The sequence below is a fragment of the Leopardus geoffroyi genome, chromosome B1 (assembly GCF_018350155.1).
Source record: "Leopardus geoffroyi isolate Oge1 chromosome B1, O.geoffroyi_Oge1_pat1.0, whole genome shotgun sequence".
Lineage (NCBI taxonomy): Eukaryota > Metazoa > Chordata > Mammalia > Carnivora > Felidae > Leopardus > Leopardus geoffroyi.
The window spans coordinates 54,975,058-54,996,757 of record NC_059327.1 but is presented as its reverse complement, the minus strand read 5'-3'; the positions used below and the strand labels follow the sequence as shown (position 1 = coordinate 54,996,757).

General features: G+C 37.1%; 1 protein-coding gene across 2 annotated transcripts in view; it reads left to right on the top strand.

Annotated features, from left to right (window-relative positions):
* Positions 1-17,089, top strand: part of GALNT7 (polypeptide N-acetylgalactosaminyltransferase 7) — a 149,593-nt gene extending 132,504 nt beyond the window's left edge. For both annotated transcript variants that reach the window (XM_045462955.1, XM_045462965.1), the window contains exons 8-12: positions 543-665; positions 6,613-6,831; positions 10,188-10,286; positions 11,230-11,358; positions 14,654-17,089. In XM_045462955.1, coding sequence (XP_045318911.1) covers positions 543-665; positions 6,613-6,831; positions 10,188-10,286; positions 11,230-11,358; positions 14,654-14,791 — 708 coding nt within the window. In that variant the 3' untranslated portion in view covers positions 14,792-17,089. The remainder of the gene's footprint in view (positions 1-542; positions 666-6,612; positions 6,832-10,187; positions 10,287-11,229; positions 11,359-14,653) is intronic.
* Positions 17,090-21,700: the final 4,611 nt, after the last annotated feature.

Here is a 21,700-nt window from a genome sequence, read left to right as displayed (position 1 = left end):
TGGAAGAGAGCCTTTAATGCTGAGCCAAGAGATTTTTACTGAACTTGATAAGCAGTGGCAACCTATTGAAGATATTAAGCAAGGGAATAACATGACCCAAAGCTGCCCTTTAGCTAGAATAATCTCTTACTATAAATAAGGATAGCATTGAGTAGAGAGAAGCTGGAGGTGAAGAAGCCAGTTTGGAGGTTATTATACTAATCACCCAGGTGGGAAATACATTAGCAGTGGAAACAGTGAATAATATCAGGAGTCAAGAATCTGTGTGACTTTGAAAGGTTATGCTGGGGAAAGGGTGTTTAAAGCTGCAGGTACACAAGAGGCCCTTAGTGGCTGAACGTGACTGCATTCCCGATTGCCTTCTTCGTTATTATAAGAGTTTGAAAGACAAGCAAATCATTTTAGGACTTATTTAGTTTATGAATTCCCCATGGACACTGTATCTAATTTAGATTTTATATTTACCTTGATAAGACAGATTTTCAACTATATTTTATCATTTGAAACAACTTGCACGTGTTTTTTTTTTTTCCCCCTGATAGATATGGCAGTGTGGTGGCAAATTACTGTTTGTCCCTTGTTCTCGCGTTGGACACATCTACCGTCTTGAGGGTTGGCAAGGGAATCCTCCGCCCATTTATGTTGGGTCTTCTCCAACTCTGAAGGTGAGTCTTTGGGTAAAAGGAGAGAAGCCTAGGGAACTTTGTACCACACGTGGCACATTTATGTACCACATGCTGTGGTGGTCACTTAAATGTCAGCTCCCTGAATGGGATAAATCTTTTAAGCACTCATGCCGGTTCCCCCTTTTAATTTAAGCTGAACTTATTCATGAAACACCTTATTGTTTCTGTTTTGTTTTGTCTTTAAGTATGGTTGACATATTATATATATTATTATATGTTATGTAAGTTACTGGTATACACAGGTATTCAACATTTATATACATTATACATTATGCATTATATATATTATGAAAAGATCATCACAGTAAGTCTAGCTACCATCTGTCACCATCTGTAACAGCTACCATCTGTTACAATAATATTGTAATAATACAATATTATTAACTATATTCCCTGTGCTGTACACACAGGCTTCCCCTTCCCTTATTTCACCCATCTGCCCTCCACCTCTGGTAATCATCAGTTTGTATCTATGAATCTGTTTTTCTGTTTTGCTTGGTTTGTTCCTTTGTCTTTTAGAATCCACAGAGGAGTGAAATCATATGGTATTTGTCTTTCTCTGCCTTACCTATTTCACTTAGTACAACACCAGCCATGTTGTCCATCTAGGTCCAGCCATGGTCTCACAAACAGCAAGATTTCATTGTTTTTTGTGGCTGAGTAATATTCCATCCTGTGTGTGGGAGAGGGGAGAGAGAGAATATATCTATATACCCCACATCTTCTTTATCAATTTTGTCAATGGATACTTAGGTTGTTTCCATATCTTGGTTTTTGTAATTGTAAATTGTATTGTAAATAATACTGCAGTGAACACAGGGGCACATATATCTTTTTGAATTAGTGTTTTTGTGTTTTGGGGGGTAAATACTCAGAAGTAGAACTGCTAGGCTGTAGAGTGGTTCTATTTTTAATTTTTTGAGGAATCTCTGTACTGTTTTCCACAGCGACTACACCAGTTTGCATTCTCGAAAACAGCTACATGAGGGTTCCCTTTTCTTCATATCTTCACCAACACTCGATATTTCTTGTCTTCTTGACAAGAGCCATTCTGACAGGTGTGAGGTGATATCTCATTGTGGTTTTGTTTCCCTGATGATTAGTTATGTTAAATATCTTCTCATATGTCTGTTGGCCACCTGTATGTCTTTTTTGGAGAAATGTCTGTTCAGGTCATCTGACCATTTTTTAATTGGACTGTTTGTTTTTTGATATTGAGTTGTGTGAGTTCTTTATATATTTTGGCTATTAACCCCTGTTTGAGTGGATCGTTTGCAAATAAATATCCTCCCATTCAGTAGGATGCTTTTTCATTTTATTGATGGTTTCCTTCACTATACAAAGCCTTTTTAGTTTGATGTAGTCCATTTGTCTATTTTTCTTTTGTCGCACCTGCCTGAGGAGACAGATCGAAAAATAATATTGTCCAAGAGCTTAGCCCTGTGTTTTCTTAGAAATGTCACGGTTTCAGGCCTTACATTTAAGTCTTTAGTCATTTTGAGTTTATTTTGTGTGTGGTGTAAGAAAGTGGCCCAGTTTCATTCTTTTGCAGGTAGCTGTCAGTTTTCCCAACATTCATTGAGAAAACTGTCTTTTCCCCTTTTCCTTCTTTGTCAAAGATTAATTGACCATATAAGCATAGGCTTATTTCTAGACTCGCTATTCTGTTCCATTGGTGTCTATATCTGTTTTTGTGCTGGTACCATACTGTTTTGATTGTAACTTTGTAGTGTAGTTTGCAGTCAGGGAGCATGATACCTCCAGGTTTGTTCCTCTTTCTCAAGATTGCTTTGGTTATTTGGGGTCTTTGGTGGTTCCATGCAAATTTTAGGATTATTTGTTCTCATTCTATGAAAAATACTATTGGTATTTTGATAGAGATTGCACTTAATCTGTAAATTGCTTTGGGCAGTGTGGACATTTTAATAATAGTGATTTTTCTAATCCATGAGTGTGGTATATCTTTACATTTATTTGTGTTACCTTCAGTTTCATTCATCGGTGTCTTTTTTGTCTTTTTTTTTTATTTCAAGTTTTTATTTAAATTCTAGTTAGTTAATATATGGTAAAATCATCAGTGTCTTATAGTTTTTGGAGTATGGGTCTTTCACCTCCTTAAATTTATTTCTAGATTTTTTTTTGATGCAATTATAGATGGGATCGTTTCCTTAATTTCTTATGGAAATGCAACAGACTTATGTATACTAATTTTGTATCCTGCATCTTTACTAAATTCATTTATTACTTCTAATAGCTTTTTGATAGAGTTTTTTATGGTTTTCTATGTAATGTGTCATGCCATCTGCAAATAATGAGTGTTACTTCTTTTCCAGTTTGGATGCTTTTTGTCTCTTTCTTGTCTGATTGCCATGGCTAAGACTTCCAATACCAAATTGATTAAAAGTGGCAAGTGTGGGCATCCTTGTCTCAGATCTTAGAGGGAAAGTTTTTGGCTTTCACCATTGAGTATGATGTTAACTTATGGGCTTGTCATATAGGGTCTCCATTATGTTGAAATATGTTCCCTCTATACATACCCACTTGAGAATTTTTATCATAAATGGATGTTGAATTTTATCGAATGCTTTTTCTGCATTCATTGAAGTGATTATATGATTTTTATCCTTCTTTTTGTTAATGTGGTGTATCACATTGATTGATTTGTGGATGTTGAACCATGCTTGCGTCCCCAGAATAAATCCCACTTAATCATCATGTATGATTGTCTCAATGTATTGTTGAATTCAGCTTGCTGACATTTTGTTGAGGCTCTTTGTATCTATGTTTGTCAGGGATCTTATTATTTTTTAAGATTATTCATTGTATCCCACTCAGATTAAGATTTCTGTATTGAATGTTCTCCACAAAGACATCTCAAATAAATTCAAAAAGGACTACCACTCTGTAGAAAAGTAGTTGAAACGAAAATATCAGCTTCTATTATTCACACTTGAATAAAATATAATTTTTGTTTTGTTTAAAAAAATTAATCATATTAGAAGTTTGTGTAGTAAACAAAATCAAATTTTTGAACAGTGATTGCAAAAGATTAATATCTTTTATCCCTCAAACCAGGGGCAAACCAGAAAAGCTTCACACAGAGGCTAGGAGATGAAGTCCTTTATTCTCGACCAAACAACTTTGAAGATTTTTTAATTGTGCTGTTTCCATAAATTCTAAGAGCATAGGACTCTGATTCCATTCATTTTCTGGAGCCCCTAACCAAGTCAAAAGGAAGTCAGAAGGAAGTTTATTATTGGCTACAGATGCAACGTGGGATAGTTCCTTAAAGGGAAATAGATCATCGAAGCAGAGATGACAAGGCTTAAAGAATGAACAAAGCTTTCTAACCAGCCAAATTATCATAGAAATGGCCAAAGGGAGCCCCAGCCAGAATAGGAGATGAGATTAAAATGTCCATGCTAAAGCAAAGGGCACCATATTAACTAACACCAGGCCTGACTGGCATTACAGGAAAGAACTTGCCCTTGGATTTGGACCCATAATCACAAAGAATGAAAGATCACATTGATTCACGAAGGCCTGTGCTACAAGGAAGAGAGATGTGAGGGAAATATTTATCCACTCTAAAAATGAACTGTACATATCATAAAAACTATCTGATAAATGTAACATTCAGTCTCCACTTAGTGCTAGAGTGTGCCAGGTGCTTTTTTTCCCTCCAGCTTTAACATCATCCACTTCAACCACAGTGTGCTAATAATGGTTTATGTCGACTTATTCAGCTCGTGTGTCTTCTCTGAGCCTCAGACTTTAATGGTCAGTTGCCTCTCAGAATTATGTTCTCAGATGACCCTCAGACATTTCAAACTCAATGGAGTCAAAGCTGAACTTTTTAACTTTTTCTCAAAAGCAATTCCCTTTCCTATATTCTCTGTTTGCCCATGAATGAAACTTACGGGGCATGTTGGGGTAGTCCTCCCTTCCCTCTCACTGAACCAAACCCTGAAGAGTCTACCTCATACATTATCTCCGAAATCCATTCCTTCCTATACTTCGTGCAGGTCCTCAGATCTCTGCCATATAGATAATTGAATTGCCTCCTGTTTGGCTCTCCACCATCAGGCTCAATCCCCTTTAATCTGTCTTCCACTCACCACCAGTGTGGTTCCCCTGATCATTAAATCTCATACCTGTACCTGCTTAAAACCTTTTGATGACTGTCAGCCAAAAGATAAAATTCAAAGAATTTTAGAAAAGAATAATAATAATAGCTAACACTTTTTGACAACTTACTGTGTACCAGTCACGAATCTAAATGCTTTGCTAGATTAACTCCTTAATTTTCGCAAAACACGACAAGGTAAGTTGTGGTAAACTACTTTTAGGACTACAAATGCACCATGATTTGCCATACTTCATTTGGGTTCCTCTTTGCCCTGACTACCATTCACACATAATTAACCACTCCTTCAAGACACAGCTGTCCAGTGCCCTTCCATGGTGGCCCTCTGGATTTCTCCATCCCAAACAAATAAATGCTCCTTCTTTGTGTTGCTATAACCTTATGTATGCACGTTTCATTCTTCGTGTTCATTAGTATTTAGCTTCGTGTTCATTAGACACGGGCTGTGTCTAATTCTGGATGAATTTGCAAAAATTAAAAATATTTAGCAATGGGGGCACCTGGGTGGCTTGCTCGATTAAGCATCCGACTCTTGGTTTTGGCTCAGGTATGATCCCATGGTATCATGAGTTCGAGCCCCGTGTTGGGCTCTGCGCTGACAATGCAGAGCCTGCTTACGATTCTCTCTCCGCAACCCCCCCCCACCTTTGCCCCTCCCCCACTCGCGCTATTTCTCTCTCAAAAATGAATAAATAAAAAAAAATTTTTTTAAACATATTCAGCAATAATATTACACGTTTAAAACTTTTTTGAACCCATGGGCTTTTGCAACAGCATGCCTGTGGGAGCATGCTCGCCTTTTGGTAGTTACAGCCTAGGAGAATTTTAGTCTGAACGCAAGGTATTTTCTACTCCTGATGTAACACAGGGGTCAGCAACTATGGCCTTTAGGCCAAATCCAGCCCTTTTCAGTAAAAAAAGTGATTGATATTGGAGCACCACCGCATCCTTTTGTGTGCATATTGTCTCCAGCTACTTTCTCAGTACAACAGGGCTGAGTAGTTGCTACAGAAACTGTATGGCCTGCAATGCCAAAGATACTTACTCTCTGGCCTTTTACAGAGAAAATATGCTGATGAATAACGTACAAGACCAAGGGACTAGATTGAGAATGTACTCAATCTGTTACAACATTCATGCCTACAGGCATTTGTTCAGTTAAGCCTTAGCAGATAGATCTTTGTCAGTTATCACAATATTAACTTATTTTATTGTTCTTTAGTTGCTTTCCCTTAAAGTGCATCAACTGGTGAAAATATCCTATCAATTCTGGGTTATAGCAAAATGGTTCTAGTACAGTCATAATGTGACCAAAAAAGCCACTTGCAAACAAAATGTGTTTTATTCAACAGAGCTATTGTTTTTCATGCTGGTTCCTGAAATGAGCCTTTTCCCTACACATGCTGGTAGTGTGGTTCTAAATGAAAGAGATTGTTCTGGGCAAAGGAGCACCCATTTTCCGCCAGCCTCCCCTAAACCCTCTCTGGGCTTCACCTTCTTCCTCTAAAAGCAGGATAGAACATATGATCTTAGAATATGCGATCTTACAGCTCAGTGACATCAGATTCTGTGTCCATCGCTTCTTAGTTGAACATGCATTACATTCTACCCTTAGCAATTGACATATTAGAGTCGTTAACTCACTTGCGTTTGTTTTCTTAAATATCAGGTCCTATTGAAATGAGTATATTATATGTTGGTCATATTTCATGTGTCTAAGATGGGCTGCTTACAGCATTGCAGATCTTTTCCTTTCTCATCATCTTTTCTTTTTCACAGAATTATGTTCGAGTTGTAGAGGTGTGGTGGGATGAATACAAAGACTACTTCTATGCCAGTCGTCCTGAATCAAAGGCATTACCATATGGGGATATATCTGAGCTGAAAAAATTTCGAGAGGATCACAACTGCAAAAGTTTCAAATGGTTCATGGAAGAAATCGCTTATGACATAACTTCACACTACCCTTTGCCACCCAAAAATGTTGAATGGGGAGAAGTAAGTACCAGCTGGTATTCAGATCTCAAAAACTATGTATGTTTGGAGACTTGAGTTTGGGAGAAGGCAGAGAAAGATGGAAATGTGTGAGTGAAAGAGAAAAATTCTTGGAGAAAAGTTTCTCTAAAAACTGTCCTCCCCCACCTTTCTACCAGACTGTTAACACCTCCCCTGACCACCTGACCACTGTGCCCCCTGCTCTCAGCTTTTGGACTTCTGGCTCTCCATCCTCGAGCACTGTCCACTCCCTGCAGCCTCTGCCACTTCCCTGCCCCTCACTCTGACTCCTTTTCCTGACCAATTCCAACTTACCCTATTGCTCGCAATCTAGAGAGCACCAGTTCTGAAAAGCCTCTCTTATCCTTCCCCACTCTGTCAGAAAAACTGAGTTCTGGATCTTTCCATGGGTTCTCATAACATTCAAAATTGCCTATCTCTCAGCCAGTCTCTCGACCCAGGACCTGGTTCACCATTGTGTCCCAATGGACTAACACAGAGACCTCCCCATACACAATAGACACTCAAACGATGCTTGTCAAATGAGTGAATGGATTGATGGTAACTGAAAATAAGTAAGGTCAGGCATTGGTTGCTGTTGTCATTTCTTTGTTTCTTCAGACTTGCCTTTGTAATCTCATTTCTCATGTCCCCCCACCCATGAGCCTAATGTTGCTGCCTCATGGGTATATTAAACATGCCATGAACTTTCAAACTTATGTATCATTGTGTAATTAAGTATTCAACAAATAGTGGTCAAGGGCCTACTATGTACCAGTCACTCTTGTAGACAGAAGACAAGCAGGTCCCTTTCATCAGGTCTTTCCCCTTGGGGGGAAAAAGACAACAAAAGGGAAACAAAGAAGATAATGGCAGATGGTGGTAAGGCCCTCAAAGGAAATAAACAGGTGACGGTCAAGAGAATTTAGGGACAGATTAAGGAAGCCACCTTTGAAGAGGTGACATTTAATCTGAAATCTGAGTGATCAACCAGAGAGCCAGGAGGGAGTGTTCCAAGTAAAGAAAATGGTGAGGTTGAAGGCTCTGAGTCAGGAAATGCTTTGCCTTTATGATAATCAGAAAAGAGGAGATTAATGAGGAGGGAGGCCTTTATCCTATAGGTATGGGAAGCCGTGGGAGGGTTTTAAGCAGGTAACGTAAGTTGACTGATGCCTTGCTTTTTAATCACCCTGTTGTGAGGATTTAGAGTAGAAACAAGGATGCCAATTAGGAAACTAGTAGAATAGTTCTGGTAAGAAATGACGATGGTGGCTGAGACGAGGATGTCAAAAATGGAACAGAGACAAGCCGACAAATGCAAGGTACATAATTCATCTGGAGGCAGATCGCTGACAGACGGGTATGTGAAGGATAAGGGCCAAGATGACTAGTTGTGTTTTTTTATTTGAGTAGCTGATTCGGTGGCAGCTGAGATTGGGATGCTGATGGAGGGGATGAGGGGGAAGCGTGGGGGAATAGCAAGTTCTTTATTGGCTTTCTTTTTTTTTTTTTTTTTTTTAATTTTTTTTTTTCAACGTTTATTTATTTTTGGGACAGAGAGAGACAGAGCATGAACGGGGGAGGGGCAGAGAGAGAGGGAGACACAGAATCGGAAACAGGCTCCAGGCTCTGAGCCATCAGCCCAGAGCCCGACGCGGGGCTCGAACTCATGGACCGTGAGATCGTGACCTGGCTGAAGTCGGACGCTCAACCGACTGCGCCACCCAGGCGCCCCTTTATTGGCTTTCTGATTGTGGGAAGTGCCTACTGGACATCCAGGTGCGGCTGTCAAGTAGATAACAGACTACGTGATATTGAAGCCCAGAAAAGAGGCAATGTACATTTGGAGCCATCAGCGGGTAGATTGTCTCATGAAACTGAATGAACTCGCCTAGGGAGAAAACAGAGATGGATAAAAGAAGATGGGATCCATCCCTAAGGAATCCTGACGTTTAGAGTTTGGGAATAAAAGAAACCGACGCTTACGCTGTGCACATCTTGATTTAATACGTACCACCCCATAGTCTTTATTTCATCTCTATGTTCTATCATAGCATATTATAGCAACCTGTGTTACCTTCTCAATGAGAATCTGCCTGCCGTCCCCCAGACAGCCTTAGCCACCACCTTTAACTTGTTCTTCTTTTTCTTTTCCCCCATGGCACTTACTGCTTCCAAACGTGTTTATGTTTTTTGCTTATAGTCTCTTTCCCTACCTAGAATGTAAGTTCGCTGGGGCGAGGACCTTTTATCTATTTTGCTCACTGGTGTATCAGAGCCTGCCACATGCCTGACACAGTAGTCACTTAATATTTGATGAATAAAGACATGAGTGAATGGATAGATGAAATTTTCTGTTCTCCCTTTATAAGTTCACCCCCAAATATATCTTCACTTTAACCCCTATCCCCATCCTGGCCCCTGTACCTTACACCTCACTTCTCAGCATTCCTTCCATTTTGCAAGGTAAACCCCTACCCGTTTAGACCGCATGTCTCCTTGAGGCAGTCTTTAGAGTTCCTCCAGGCAGGGCAAGAGCCTCCTTTTTTCACATGCCCAACCCTCCATCCTGATTGACACTTAGCCTTTAGTCTCTCACGGGCATGAGGGTCCTGGACCATGACTTGATTCTCCTTGTATCTGCTAAAGCACTCATCATCATAGGTGCTCAGTCAATATTTGCTGAAAGAATAAACATTTTTTTAACATTTTATCCAAATACTATAGTAATTTATAATTGAGATACGAATATATAGTATTTCCAAGAAAGGAAAAAAGGTGATTTTTACACAAAATGTGCATCCCAAAGATGATCCCCTGTGTTTGCTTCTCGCCTAAGTTATTCACTGTCAGGGAAAAAGTCTCACTGCCTGGCCCATTCGCCATAATCTTTGCTCCCTAGGCCCCTTGGAGACAGCTGCCAAAATTGTCACAGAGCCATTTGGAAGAGTTCCCTTACATATTCAATTCTGGGCCAGTGTCTCTTACCACTGAGGTAATAGGTAACTGTACTCTATTTGCTTCTCATCCACATGAATCAGCATGAATCTGGAATTGTATTTAATGATATCTTTTTAATTTTCTTTCCTCTGTGGTATTTTATCAAAATCTATAGACCAGTGCCCATAGTTGGGATGAGCCCATTCCAGTGTTGACTTCAAGATCATAAACGATTTCAGAGATGACTGGTATGCTGTAAACTACTCAAAGACTGATAGTACCATCAAAACCTGGCATTACACACACCCAGATTTCCACCGTGAACAGCAGTATTTAGCATGAAACCCTCTTACTCTGAAGCTAGAGTGCATTACAGCTAACCTGTTGCCTGCTCTTTGGCTCTTTGTTCATTTTTGTAGATCAGAGGCCTTGAAACTGTTTACTGCATTGATAGCATGGGGAAAACAAATGGAGGCTTTGTTGAACTAGGACCCTGCCACCGGATGGGAGGGAATCAGGTAAATAACCATATTTCTATGTTTTTATATAAGGTCTGCTGCATTGGAGCAGAATGTCTTACTGATCACGGGGCTTAGTTTGCTTTTTAATTTGATAATTTTGTTTGGGTAAAGTAAAACATTCTATAAAAAAAAAATTGACAGTGCTAAAACATTCATTTAGATGAGGATGACAGCATTATTGGTTTTCACAGAACCAATCTGAACCTAGAATTTATGTCTGATATAAGAGATTAGAATGTATTCCTGTGTGAGTATAGAATCATGTAAGCCAACTCTCTGAACAATTTTATTTGCAAATATTGTTCAGTATTCCACATTTCCCCCTTATAAGCTAGGATGTTACTGCCAGTAAGTATATTTCACTAATATATTTTATTTCCTTATATGGGTATTGTTCTTGTCTCTGACTTAGACTGTGAAATGTCATCAGCTCTGTTTCTACTTTTTCATCTACTTACACTGTTGGTACATAATATGTGTTAATAACACATTCTATATCCAAGAGGCTAAAGAACATAATCCTTTAGGTGTTAATAGGAGTCTTCGTTAATATCAAAATGAATATAGTTTTATCTCTGGACTTAAAATTCTGAACATACAGAAAAATTATAGAAAAGTAAGGTAGTCACTGAATTTAATTTTGAGTTTTCTTTCTTTCTTTCTTTCTTTCTTTCTTTCTTTCTTTCTTTCTTTCTTTCTTTCTTTCTTTCTTTCTTTCTTTCTTTCTTTCTTTCTTTCTTTTTTTTCTTTTAAATAATGTATATCTGGGGCACCTGGCTGGCTCAGTCAGTGCAGCATGAGAGGCTTGGTCTCGGGGTTGGGAGTTTGAGCCCCGCGTTGGTTGTAGAGATTACTTAACAGTGAAATCTTTAAAATAAAATAATGTATGTTAGAAGAGAAAGTGCCTCTGTTACTTTATTTCTTTTTTTTTTTTTAATAGCTTTTTCGAATCAACGAAGCTAACCAACTTATGCAATATGACCAGTGTTTGACAAAGGGGCCTGATGGATCAAAAATTATGATCACACACTGTAATCTAAATGAATTTAAGGAATGGCAGTACTTCAAGGTATTGTACGTTTCAACTCCTGAAATGATATTATTTGTGATTTCATTTTAATAACATCTACCATACGAAATTTAGATGTATAAATCTTAAAACCTGCATTCAGGTTGACTTGCATTTCCCTCTAGTTAGTCATTTGTTTTCCTGAGCATTGAGTGACTCCTTGTTCCATAATGAAGCATCACTTTCATTCTCTGGTATAACGTCCTGTAATGAGGTCACAGAATGTCTATGAAGACCCAGTGCTAATTTCAGTAACACGGGAAAAATCTGTTCTGTGAGGCAGTAATCACCATTGTTCTAATATCGAAATCTTACTTGTTAAATCTAAAGGAGTCATTCATTAAAGTAAAATTATTTAAAAATTACATATGTAATTGAAATTATATGTATATAAAATCTTTTAAAATATTGCATTTATATTTCATGTTGTCCAGCAGGTGGAGATAGAGACAAACAAATAACACTTGGAAATCTGGGCCTTCGTGACCTCTCTTTATTAGCGTTATTTGCTAAACACAACTGGATAAATATTGCCTATTGCTTGCTTAAAGGTCATGTTTAGTTATTCACTTGACACTGCAGGAGCAGTTTTGCTCTTTCACCTGTGAATATTCAAAGCTCTTTGCCAAGTTGAAGATTCCAACATATTAATGGATTGATGTATAATTTTCAGAGTCTAGACTTGACTACATCAATTTATTGAGAAACACAAAGTTGGGAAAGCTGCCCCAAACCAAAAGAATCTGGCAACTCTCAACTTCATTTGCTCATTTAGTAGTTGTTATCGTACCATGCCTGTTAGGCAAGCCCTTATTTGCTATGTAGTGACGGTATTATGACCCAGCTTAATATTCCCAGTTATCATCATTCCCAAATAATTACCATGAAGTGGTAAGTATATGTCAGTTGCTGATTTTTTTCTTATAACAAGTTAGGAAGGAGAACATGAACATAAATCCTGAAGAACAGAGCATTTGTTTCCACAAAGATGAATAATAGCAATAAATGATAGGTTATTAGTAAAATGGTATTAGTAAAATAGTAAAAGAAGGCTCTAGCAGACCAGAAACTACCATCCAAAAGTAGTTTAATGGATAAAAAGTGGAATGTATATATTTTAGGTTAACAAAGAAGAGATTAATAGGAGGAATTATTTCTGACAAGTTTCATATAGGAAGTATTATTGTTCCAGGTCTTGAGATATAAAACGGCTTTTCATGGAGGATAAATAAGAAGACTGGGTGAACAAAGGCATGGAGTAAAACTGTAGAAAACTCTAGGGATCATGTTTAGTTTGGTAGCCCTAAATTGGAGTCCACATGAAAGAACATTCAACTTCACTTTGTATAAGTTTTGGAAAGTGAATGACATTATTTGAGGAACACAGTGATAGGAAACAGTGGATACTTTTAGGAAAATAATTCTAGAAACATTGTGCAAAGTATGGACTGATAAGCAGATCAGCTCAGTCAGCAGTTCTCAAGCTTTCCGATCTCTAGATTCCCTCCACACTCTTGAAAATTACTGAGACCCCCACACACACGCAGATTTTATTTATCTAGGTTATAACTAACAATATTTTCTGGATTGCAAATTAAACCTGACAAATTTTGTAAGTATGTATTTTTGTTGTATTTGTATGTATGTTTTCATTCATGTAAAAGTAATAACCCTACTACATATTCATATAAACAATTTGAATGACAAATTACAGTTTTTCAACAAAGTGAGAAGAATGGCATTTATAGTTTTTCAAATCCCTTTAAATGTCTGGCTTAATAGAAGACAGCTGAATTCTCATATTGTTTCTACCTTCAATTTGATGTGATATATCATTTTAGTTGAAGTATATATGAGGAAAATCAGACTCAAACATGCAGCTGGAGAAGAGAGGGTTCATTTAGTAGGCTTTTCAGGTCATTGTAGCTGTTCTTTGATGCCACCCCACAACTAGATAAGTGGTAGTTTCTTAAAAATCATTTGCAGTATAGACTCTGAAACCATATCAGTGAACATTTTGCCCTATATTACATTAAAATCTATTTTACCCATGTCTGCTTTTGTAATATCACGCATGCACTGCTTGTTTGGAAAATATTGATTCACCAAGTTATGTAGGTCTTCCATATGTTGACACATTTCATCATACAGTATCAAAAAAAAATCACAGATATAACCACTGATTTCATGGTAAAGCTGTCAAGTTCATGGTGGTGGGTACACGTTTTCCACAACTCTAATTTTTGCTTAAACCTCAAATTCTATCAGTGGCAACAAATACTGTCAGATGTGTTGTTTTTTAAGTGACAGGCTTACTTCATTGTCCAGAAAATGTCTACCCAGTCCCAAGTTTGAATAATCACAGTTTGTCTAGAGTTTTCCTTTCAGGTCAAAATGACATTACATGAAAAAAGCAGCTAGTTGGACACTCAGGTCAAACAAGTGCCCACGTGTTTTCCTTTTCCTTCAGGATAACCATTGCACTTCACTATACGGAAGTGCTTTATGCCTATTTTCCATTTCAGCTCAGAATACTTTTAAAAGTATACTCAAGGGTCAAGATTTAGTAAAACTTAGTCGTTTTACTGTTTCATCATTAGACATCCTGAAGTAAAACTAGCATTTTCTTTTTTAGCTTTGGATGTATGGCCATGAATAAGGAGACTACTAGAACACTTATGTCACTGCTTGATTTATGCTAAGGCCCCAGCACTTATACCTGCCATTGCTTTTGCACCATCAGTATCAATGTTAGTGCAGTGAAAAAGGCAAACAGGGTCTTTGTGTTATTATGAAAATAGTTTTGACCTTACGGGCCCAGTCTTAGTCTGAGGACTACAGTATGTGAAGCCCTGAGTTATATTGAAGAAATGCACAATAGATGATGAGGGCTAAACTAAGGCATATGCGGTGAGTGTGGGAAAGGAGACAGATCAGAGACTTTGCAACTATCAGTCCTCAATTGCTGCTACAAACAGAATGAATGAAGGGAAGTGTAGCATGAAAGGCCTCTGTCCTGAGGACACGAAGGATAGTTTTGTCATTAGCCAGGATGGGAACTGAAGAAGTTTGTATACCATTGAATTTATGGTACCAGCAGTACATTATGACTTAACAATAAAAGGACTTAGAAGACTGACAATCAGGAAAACTCCAAAGTCTGAGGTATGTTTAGCTTAAGCCTGTCCAATTTTCTAGAACCATCTCCTTATGAAAGCCAGGTAATGACTTCTTCTAATGTCAGTGATATCAAAAAAAGTGCACATTTAAAACTCCTTTCTCCTTTGTTTTCCAGAACCTGCACAGATTTACTCATATTCCTTCAGGAAAGTGCTTAGATCGCTCAGACATCCTACATCAAGTGTTCATCTCCAATTGTGACTCCAGTAAAATGACTCAAAAGTGGGAAATGAATAACATCCATAGTGTTTAGAAAGAATTAAAGAAACCAATAACCTACCTACTGACACATAAATTTATACAGGACTGAAAACCGCCTGAAACCTGCTGCAACTGTTATTAACTCTGTACAGCTCCAAACCCAGAACCTCCTGATCAGTTTGAAGGATGTTGATAAACTGTGATTTTACAATAACATTATCATCTGCAGTTACTGTTTACAAAACTGCTTTTACCTTAAACTTTGTAGATGTTTACATCTTTTTTTGTTTTGTTTTAAGATGATGTTGGTAATTTGTGCATTTAGCTCTGTTTTAATTAGAACAGAGTTAAAAGCATTGTTGTCTTCTTTGGGATTACACTCAGGGGTCTGAAAGGCAGTTTGATTTTTTTTTTTCTTTAACACACTTGAAAAAAGGTTGGAGTAACCAGACTTTCATATATAACTTGGTGATTATCAACCTGTTGTGTCTTTATTTAATTCTACATCTTTATGAAGCACTGCCACAGGTTCTTAGCCAAGGTGGCCTTCCTTCACAGTCATGCTGCTTTTTTGAAAGGTGAATTTCAACACATTTAGTGCCTCTTTCATTTCTCAGTATATATTTCAAGAGCTTTTGATGAAATTTTTAGGATGGTATTGATGGAATTGTCATCTGTATGAGGAATACTTTTATTACTCAGAAATGAATTTACATGCTACCATTTGCTCTGAAATTGAATGTTGTGCGGCTTGAGAAAGAAAACACAGTATGGAACATCCCAAGGCTATTTCATAGGGTTGAAGATTGTATGGCATTAACTTCCTTACATGCTGGCATTCCCAATGCTCTCTGTTGATACTGACTCCCAAGATCAGTCAAGAGGGTCTACCAACTAGAGAAAAATTGTCCACTGACATCTGGGATTTACTTTTCCCCAGTACCTGTCACTATAGAAAACTATAAGTAATTCTCAGTTTCGAAATCTTGAAATATGGGGGTAACAAAAATAACAAAACACCACTGTAAACACATCAGAGTTTCATTCTGACCAAGGTAAGAATTTCCAAGCCCTTTTTAGATTAAGCCTTACAAAAACTCCTGTGCATTATTAACCTAAGCTGTGCAACCTATGAAGCCAAGAGTGAATGGATGTTTCATGTATATCTTCATCCAAATGAAATTCCCTACACATTTTTTAAATTAAAATCTATTTAAAAATACAGTTCATTAACAAATACGAACTTCTGTTAGGTTAGGTTTTGGTTCTCTAGTGTTTCTTAATTTTTTTTAGGAAGCATATTCCTATTAGTATTTCTCCAGTGAAAAAGAAGACTTGTTTGGATTTAAACATTTATTAAGATAGGACTTCCTATAGGAAAACCAAACAGTGCAAGTGGTCAATTCAGTTTTAATTTCTAAATAGTCTTTTGTTACCCAAAAGATTAAAATGCTACATTGAGTTTAAAAAAAAAAAAAAAAAAGAAAGAAAGAAAGAAAAAGGATGAAGTGGGGAATGGCAAGTAAATTAAGCATTTTTGATCTTGTAATCATGATATCATTACAATGAAAGGAATTTCACAAACTACTGCCAGAGGGAACTATTTTTAATTACAGCTTAAAAAAGGAAAGAAGAAAAGCCTACAGATTTCTTTCTTCCAAGCTTAGCTCTTAAATTTAGAGAGTCAGATTTAAACATCCTGAACGGAATTTTATTTATAATTTTGAATTGTCAATTTGTATTTTGCTACTGATCTGTGATCAACCATTTTAACTTTCATTCATCTCTAGGGATGTTTAAAAAGGAATACATTTATATGTGCTTATATAATTGCAAAATAAATCAACTATAAAAAGGAAACTAAGACAATTGGTACTTCAATTACTTGTATCTCTGCAAATAGGCTCCATTTTCCTTGTTGAATAGATTATAACCTTGCTAACTATGCATAGGCCTAAGAAAGGTGGCACATAAACTGTGCATGTAAATTTTAAATGGGTACTTTGTGCAATTCGTTAATACTCTATGAAAATGATTCTATATATTGAAATCAGAAACTGTACCAAACATGAAAAACATCAGAAGCTGCTGCCATAGGACTATTTTCTACTGTAGGCTGCTTTGGAAATAATTCCCATATCCTTGCTTTGTAAGTTGATAATATCACTATGCATTTCTACACATTTTATAAATTTGATTTATGCAGATTTTGATACACTGTATGTTTCTGTAGAAATTGTATAAATATTCAAATTTTATTAGGGATAAATTTGAGAAGTTTATGTATATCTTAATTCTGGGTTGCTTGTTTTTTAGGTGAGAAAAAAATAAAATACTGTATTTTAATCCATGGTTTTTTTCAGTATTCGTAATCATTTCTAAATCCAAACACTGCATGTTTGAAATAATTATTTTATTGTTTACCAGATACACTAACATAATAGCTAAAATATATACCATAGTTATATGTTGACTATGTGCTTGAATGTTGGTTATAATTCTGCTTAGAATGTGCTTAGAATACACGGAGCTTACCTATCTGTAGGAAAGAAACAAAGGTTTATTTTCGCCTCTGGTTGCCTATGTATAGCAGTTTTTTTGTTTTTTTTTTTTTAAAGTCACTTACCCAGGGTGCCTGGGTGGTTCAGTCAGTTAAGCGTCCAACTTTGGCTCAGGTCATGATCTCGCGATTTGTGGGTTCAAGCCCCACATCGGGCTCTGTGCTGACAGCTCAGAGCCTGGAGCCTGCTTCGGATTCTGTGTCCCCCTTTCTCTCTGCCCCTCTCCCACTTGTGCTGTTGCTCTCGCTCTCAAAAATAAATAAAAAATATTTTAAAAATTAAAAATCACTTATCCAATTATAAAAAACCCCAGCAACATCTATCTTTCTTGGCAGTGTTTTCTGTTATCTGATTGCCTATTGAAAGTAAAAATTTCTTTTAAGTCAAAACTCTTTGCAACGTGACCGATAAGTGAGTATAGAGAGAAGGGAAGCCTACCAAAAAATAGGCCATAGGACCTTTTGGCACAACAGGCGACATCTCAAAAGAGGATGTGGCTGCTCACATTCCAATAAGTCGTAGAGTTCATTTGGGAAACTTTCTCTCAATTGACTTGGCTATTGTCACGTCCTCTAATTCTCAGCTGCTATACCATAGAAATTTTAAAAAGTCACATTGGACCAGACTGGAGTTAATGGGAGTTCATTTATTTTTTCAGAAACAGTCTCATGGGGATCTTGGAATATATTTCATTTCTGGACAGAATGTAATCGAAAAAAAAAAATCCACTTATAATTCAATGGAAAACATGACAGATATTTGACCTGAGCCAGATACCTAGTAGGCCAGTCATTTGGGTATGTGAAAATTAATCCATGTGAAAGCAGATTTAAAAAGTACCGAGCACTATGAAAATGCATATCGTTCATTAGAATTGGTTGCAGGAAAATGGACAGAAGTCAGAGAATGATTTTTGTGGACCGCTATTCCTGGAATTGAGGTTAAAGGAAGGACTGAGTCTAAACTAAATCCAATAATTGCCTTGCAATTCTCATTTTTAAGATTTTGAAATGCCCATATTTGACCTCACATCTGAGCTGAGGTGGTATGGGGAGGTTCCTTATTTTCATAATAGAACGATATTACAACCTGCTCATCTGAATGAATATAGTATGATAACCAGTCTGTTTTGAATCTCTGTCCAACTACAAATTACTCATATGACCTTGGGAAATTATCTATGCCTCAATTTCCCCATTTGCAAATGGGGGAAAATAACAGTGCCTATTTCAAGGAATTTTATTTGGATTGTATGAACATACATAAAGTGGTTTGGACAGTTCCTGGCATACAGTCAAGGTAATATAAACATTAGCTATTATCTGGCTTCAAAGTCTTAAAATTTGTTTTTAATCAGAAGACAGCTACACTGAAAACCCTACATAAAGGCTATTTGTGTGTACCTGTGTTTCATATAGGAGCTAACATTTACACACACTTTACAAATGAAGAAATGAAGCTCACAAGTTAAGCTGCTGCTTAAATTGGGAGTAAAATGGTTTCTCAATACCGGAAAAAATGATCTTGACCTCACCTCCATGCGTAAAATGTAATTTTAAGTGGTCTAATTTAACCCTCAGATAGAACTAAGTGTGTCTTGAAGCATGTTTAGGATAATGTAGTCTTTAATTATCTTTAAGTGAAATTTCTCAGGGCACCTAGATGACTCAGTTGGTTGAGTGTCCAACTTCAGATCAGGTCATGATCTCACGGTTCGTAGGTTCAAGCCATGCATTGGGCTCTTGCTGACAGCTCAGAGCCTGGACCCTGCTTTGGATTCTGCGTCACCCTCTCTCTGCCCCTCCCCCACTTGCACTCTGTCTCTCTTATAAATAAACATTAAAAAAAAATTTTTTTAATGAATGAAATTTCTCTTGGACTTTTCACATGGCCAAATAAACTCCCAACTGTATTAATGCTTAAACATAGGAAAAAAAACTAAAATTTTGAGTAGAAAATACAGCTGAAAAGACTTCCATTTCTGGCCATGACATGTTTTGAGGAATTGGTTAATAGGCAAAGTAGAGTATGATACTCAAGGGAAAGGAAACATGCAAGGTGAATACTAGGTTTACCATGTCTGTCTGCCTTGGAGAACTTTTGTGATCAAAGTACAGGAAAGTGGAGCGCAAACAGTGGTGGTATTGCTGAGCTGAAGAGGCAAAAGAGTTGGGCTGCTGGGACAGCTGGAATTTACAGGGCAGGTTACTGGAGGGGAGGGGGTGCACTTGAATACCAGGAGACTGGTACAGGAATTTTTAAAGCACTGCCATTTACAATGGCAAAACCTCCAAGAACAACCTAAATACCCATCAACATTACACAGCAATGAATCTGAATGAAGTAACTATAAACAAGTCAGTAAGATAATGTTAAGTGAAAAAGCCAATTCCCAAGACATCAGCAAACACTTTCGTAAAATCAAAAGCAACTGAAACAGAAGTCACACATCTATATGTGATAGATTAAATAACTTGTCCAAGCTCAAATTTAGTATTGGGAGGCAAGGACATAAGGACATAAAGGCAAGGACATAACTCCAGTATCAGTACCTCCAGAACCACGTGGGAGGAATTTGTTTTCCATGTAACGTTTTTCTCTCTACCTTGAGTGTCAAAAATCTCAGAACTGGGTTCCTGAAAAAATTTAAAATAGAACTACCCTATGATCCGGTAATTGCATTACTAGGTATTTACCCAGAAAAATACAAAAACACTAATTCAAACGGATAGATGCACCCCCATATTTATTGCAGCATTGACAACAGCAAAGATCCAGAAGTAGCCCAAGTGGCCTTTTGTAGACAATTGGATAAAGATGTGGCACTTACATAATGGAATATTACCCAGCCATAAAAAATAATGAAACCTTGCCATTTGCAACAACATGGATAGAGCTAGAGAGTATAATGCTAAGCAAAATAAGTCAGAGACAAATACCATGTGATCTCACTCATGTGGAATTTAAGAAACAAGCAAAGGAAAAGAAATGAGAGACAAACCAAGAAACACACAACAAACTGATGGTTAACAGGAGAGGTGGGTTAGGGGATGGGTGAAATAGGGGATGGGAAGTACATAGGGAGTACATTTATCATGATGAAAAAACAAAATAAAGTGATTTGAAAAATCTCAGAACTGAACCTGATACTATTAACCATAGCAACTATATTAACCCATACCTACATACTGTTATGTATACTTTTAGCTAATATTTATTATTTACTATGTCTTGCCACCAAACTAAGTGTCTTAAATGTATTACCTCATTTAATCCTCAAAATTTCTTATTTTATAGATAAGGAAATTGAAAGGTTACATGATTTGTCTGATGCTATCAAACCAGTAAGAAACAGAGACCTACTCAAACTCTGAGTCCCAAGGGTAAGCTCCTCTTCCTCATAACCCTGTTTTTCCCTTTGTCTGTATTTTTTCTTTAGTAATCTGTATGCCCAACACGGGCTCAAACTCACAACCCAAAGATCAAGCATCACATGCCCAACCAAACCGAGCCAGCTAGGTGCCCCCTGTATTTTAATTTGTCCTTTATATAAGCCATTTCATCTTCATTGGGAAAATGTTAAGAATCAAAGGATAACATAACAAATATAAGTGGATTAGTGTTTTATTGTCTTACCTGATGCCCTAGGATATTATCCTAGTTGATTTCCATGTCTTCTTGAGGAAGGAGACTGGATCATTTGATATAAAGGTCATTTCCAGTTCTCAAGTTTGATGCTACATGTTGCTTAAAAGTTATTTTTCTTTTCTTTTAATGGACAATTTTCCTCCTGAGCCCACTATTTAATTCCTAGGAGGAGGCTCACTGAGGGAGTCCGCACTGTAAGTCCAAAAGAACAGAGAGGCCCAGGAACAAAATGGAATTCCACTAAGACCTCAGAAACAATATCCATAGGTACCTTTACTACACGGTAAGAAGCTACAGGAGTTTCCTATTAGGGTGAGAAGGGTTTCTTACACAACTACAAAAACAATGCTCAGCTGGAAGGCATACATAAACTTTTATCAAGAGGCCTAACTCAATATTAGTAATAATCTTACATTTACCTATTTAATTTACAGAAGTGGCAAACTGTTAACCTTTTGGTAGACTCTTACCTGTAGATGTTTTCTTTGACCCTGTTGAATTCATTGCCAACATCTAGGATTCACATTTCACTTAAAAAAAAAAAAAATCTAGATTTCTGTTTCCACTTGAAATTTTAGGGTATTTGGGAATCTTACACTCATATTTCCATCCAACAACAGGACTAAGTTAAACAGTAGCTGCCTCTTCTTGGGCATTTTGTTTATAAATATTTATAGAAGACCTACTATGTTTCTGGCACAGGGTATCGAGCATTATACAAAAACAAAAAAATTGCCTTCATTGAGCTTACT